Below are 4,019 nucleotides of genomic sequence, written 5' to 3' on the forward strand. Positions count from 1 at the left end.
TTTTCCTCCACACATTGCTTTCAACACCTGCTTTAGCTGCATTCGCCGTAAAAGGAATAGTATTTCAGTAATGTCAACTGCTCAATGCATTGTTGATTTGATTTCACAAACACATGTCAGACTTGGTAATATATAGTGCTTTTGGCTCAGGGCTGGTAAACAGTGACAGACAGACAGACAGACAGATAGATGATATAGGTTTAATGTTGTGACTGTGTTTTATGCTTAATAATAACGGTCAGACAGAATTAGCATATAAATTGTATTCATAAAAAACTGAGGAAGACTACAGATAGAATGTTTCAGACAGAATATCTTCAGTTTTGGTGAATAAATGAACATTAGCAAAATAGATAATAGCTCTTTATTAACAGTATTACAATGTGGCTAAAAGGTTGTGTAAAACAAGTCAGTGAAAAGATTATGTAAAACTGAAAGCTATCTTTTGAAAATATTTCTACAAAGCCACTTTAATAAGAAAAGTCAAGTATAAAATAAATCATTTGTAGGTTTTCCACAAAAAGCATAAACAACACAAACAATTTTCAACCCAAGCAGCAACACTGTCCTGACCAATGGCGTGAGTTTGGGGCGTGGCTATCAGTTTTTCCAGCCAATGGAAAATGGGGGCATGTCAAAGTCAACGATGAAAAGTCATTGTTTTTAGTTTGATGACAATGATGGCACATAAATTGCAGCATTTAAACCTTCAGATTGTCTTTAAAGCTATATGGTTTTGAACCTCTGGCATGAGATGGCAGGCATCAAGGCAGCGATGTGGAGAGCTTGCTAATACACTTATCAGATCACTTCAGTCTAACATGGGGAATGAATAACTCTGAGACTGATTTTCTAACAGCATGTATTGCTGTCCTGGCCGCTGCCGCATGACGAGATGGTTGTTTCGTTTGTCTGGTTGAGACCTTTTGATTCGGAGAGATGTGAACATGTGGAAGAGCGAGATGTTCGGAAAGGCAGATGATCCTCAGCAAAAGCCGTCTCCAGCACCAGCAGCAGAGACTGTTTAAGCTTCTTTTTAAACTCCTCGCACATGAACACATAGAGAATGGGGTTCAGACAGCTGTTGAGATGAACCAGGCAGTTAACGAATGGACCTATTTCAATGATTACTTTTTCAGCGTCACTCCACCCATTTTCCCTTGCAATTATGTAAGACAGTTGTTGAACATGTAAAGGAAACCAACATATGAAAAAGGCCAGGATCACAGATATAATGACCCGGAAAGGCTTAAGCTTCTTTCCTCTTTTGAGACGTTTGGCCCGCACTCCGATAGCAATGTATGAAGATGCAATGATCAGGAAGGGGATGAGAAAGCCCACTATAAACCTGTATATGAACAGAGACTTTGTGATGTTTATAGAGCAAACATAGGCGCATTTTTTGTTCTCTCCTGAGCGGCACATGACAAATGGGATGCTGCAGCCAATGGATAAAACCCACATGAGTGTACAGATGATCCTGGCTTTGACCAGAGTTCGTTTGTTTTGAGCCCAAACAATCACCCAGGTGGACAGGCATCGGTCCAGACTGATAGCAGTGAGCAAAAAAATGCTGGCAAACATGTTTAGCACTGTCACGAAGGATACAAACTTGCACATGAAGTCACCAAAGGGCCAAACATTCTTGTTAAAGGCATGAACAATGTAGAGGATGATGACTAAGATGAAGATGAAGTCTGCAATCGCCAAGCTGAGAAACCAAATGGAGTTGACGGTCGTCTTCATTTTGTAGCCAGTCACATATATGACAAGCCCATTTCCAACAATACCCAGAGCAAAGACGACAAAGTATATGAATATACTGAAGATTTCAATGCATGAAAAATCTGTCAGCGTTGAGTTGTTCAACTGTTGATCTGTGATATTTTCAAATCCCGAACTGTTGTTTGCTACACAAAGAAAAGAGAAAGACAATGGTTTATGAGATAAGTAACATTTCTGATACTTTCCTTTGAGTTTTGAATTGAAAATTGAGTCTACTAGAATGATTTGTTGACAAATCCAACTGATATAGTTTACAAGTTCAACTCACTGAGCTCACTCAATGATCCTGTTACAGTGGTTAACTATGGAGGCCCATTTCCGCCACCAAATAAAGTAAAAATAAAAATAATTGCAACTTTTTAATCTCACAATTTGGACTTGATTTTCTTGCAATTCTGAGAAAGAAATCAGAGTTTTCAAGATATAGAACTGCGAGATATAAACTCAGAACTGCAAGATAAAATCACGAAATTCTGAGTATTGTAATTCTGATTTTTTTTCTGCCGCGGAATAAAAAAGAATGCAATTGCAATCTAATAAATTTGAATCTTTTTATTTTACAATTCGGACTTTTTTTTTTTCTCTGAATTTGTTAACGTCTGGCAATTCTTAAATTTTTTTTCTCAGAATTGTGAGTTGTTTATATCTTACAATTCTGTATTTTTTTCTCAATATTGCGAAGGAAAAAAAGCCAGAATTGTGCGATAAAAAAACTTGCGATTCCCTTTTTCATTTCTTTTTATATCGTGTGAAACAAGCTACCATTGTTAACCGCTCACTGGAAGGAAAAATGGTTAGTAATGATTTTCAGTTCTGCATAAAGCTGCTGTTGTATGTCTTCAAAATATGCTTTCAATTTTTTATTATTACAGCTCTGATTTTTTGTATGAATCTTATTATTGTTCAGTTAGAACTTTTACACATTTCCAGTCACTGTAAATCATGCTCAAGATAAAATCATGTTTAATCATCTATTTGTCAAAATTATGGGGAACAAATGTTTGCAAATTGAGAGGTTATAATAGTTACTCATTCTTACACCAGGGGGCAGCATGTCCTATTTAATTATATTAATTATATTACATATAAAATACATAGTGTATATCGTAAATTATTTTGTTTTAACACAAAATTTTACTTTTTCTTAAACCTTTTACTTTTAACCCAACTAAGTATTTTTTGCTGTCTACATCTTAAATTACGGCTGTTAGATTAAAAAGATTGTCAGCAAAATCTTGTTGCACAATTCACATTAACCATAAGACCTCAAAACACTAGCCAGTATAGAACAGGCAAGGCCGTAACTCATAAACAATATTTTATTGTTGTTCTGAGTGCAATACTACTTGCAGCCAGTTTTGCATTTAAGCAAATCATTTTTGCATTAATACAGTTGCCAAATGTTGCATCCTGTATGACCATAGCTTTTTAACCACTACTGACTTGCATGGCACGCACTGCACATTACTGAAGTTTCAGAAACTAATGCATGATTATTTTTAATATTTTGTTTGTCATTTCATCTTAAAATAGGGTTTTACACTAAGGAACAACAACAGGTACAGATGATGAGATGGTTTTTAGATGTCTGTTGGATTAAAGTCTAAGCTTTTAACTCCCGTCTTAATGCTGCTTAATCTTGATCAAATCAACCATTCAGAAGAAGTTGAGATAAAGAAACCCAACAAGAGGGGTGGAGGAATCAAAAGATGCATGTCATTTTGAAAAACAGCATTAAAGCAAATATAAAATGCCCACATCACCCGGTTCTTTTCAAAGAGCATCACATCTGTCTCAGTAAAACACAAATTTGCCTGCTATATAGGTTTAAAAAGTGTATCAAACAGGAATATTGCATAGATAAAGGTTCTTACCCATTTTTAGTCCTCCCCGTCTGTCCTTCCTTCAAGTGTGTTATCAAAGCTCCCAACAACGTCTTTGCATGAACAATTGGTGGTTATTTCCCCTTTACTTATTGAAAGAGAGAGTGGGGTGGAGTGATGATGCAACAAGGGAACTATGCTTCTGTAGAAAACTAATTTGAATATCAGCTTTCAAAGGAGAAAGTCTCCCATGGGAACCCAAAACAGAACCATGATTATAACTATCTATTAACATAATAATAATTAAAAAAAAATCCTAATATCAAAATATCAAAAATCGAAACACTTATAACAACAGCAACCAAAAATGAAGGGGACAGTAGATAATTCATTCTGCATTTTGGCATTGGT

The 4,019-nt window shown here is 35.7% G+C and overlaps 1 protein-coding gene across 1 annotated transcript; it reads right to left on the reverse strand.

Moving 5' to 3' along the window:
- Positions 1 to 388: 388 nt before the first annotated feature.
- Positions 389 to 3,726, reverse strand: LOC107747667 (C3a anaphylatoxin chemotactic receptor-like). The gene is made up of 2 exons (XM_016562264.1): positions 3,660 to 3,726; positions 389 to 1,910 (listed from the first exon to the last, which is right to left on the reverse strand). The coding sequence occupies exons 1-2, from the start codon at positions 3,661 to 3,663 to the stop codon at positions 853 to 855; spliced, it is 1,062 nt and encodes a 353-aa protein (XP_016417750.1). The 5' UTR covers positions 3,664 to 3,726; the 3' UTR covers positions 389 to 852.
- Between the last annotated feature and the right edge of the window lie 293 nt (positions 3,727 to 4,019).

The sequence above is a fragment of the Sinocyclocheilus rhinocerous genome, unplaced genomic scaffold (genome assembly GCF_001515625.1).
Source record: "Sinocyclocheilus rhinocerous isolate Xijiao unplaced genomic scaffold, SAMN03320098_v1.1 scaffold4214, whole genome shotgun sequence".
NCBI classification, from domain to species: Eukaryota; Metazoa; Chordata; class Actinopteri; order Cypriniformes; family Cyprinidae; genus Sinocyclocheilus; species Sinocyclocheilus rhinocerous.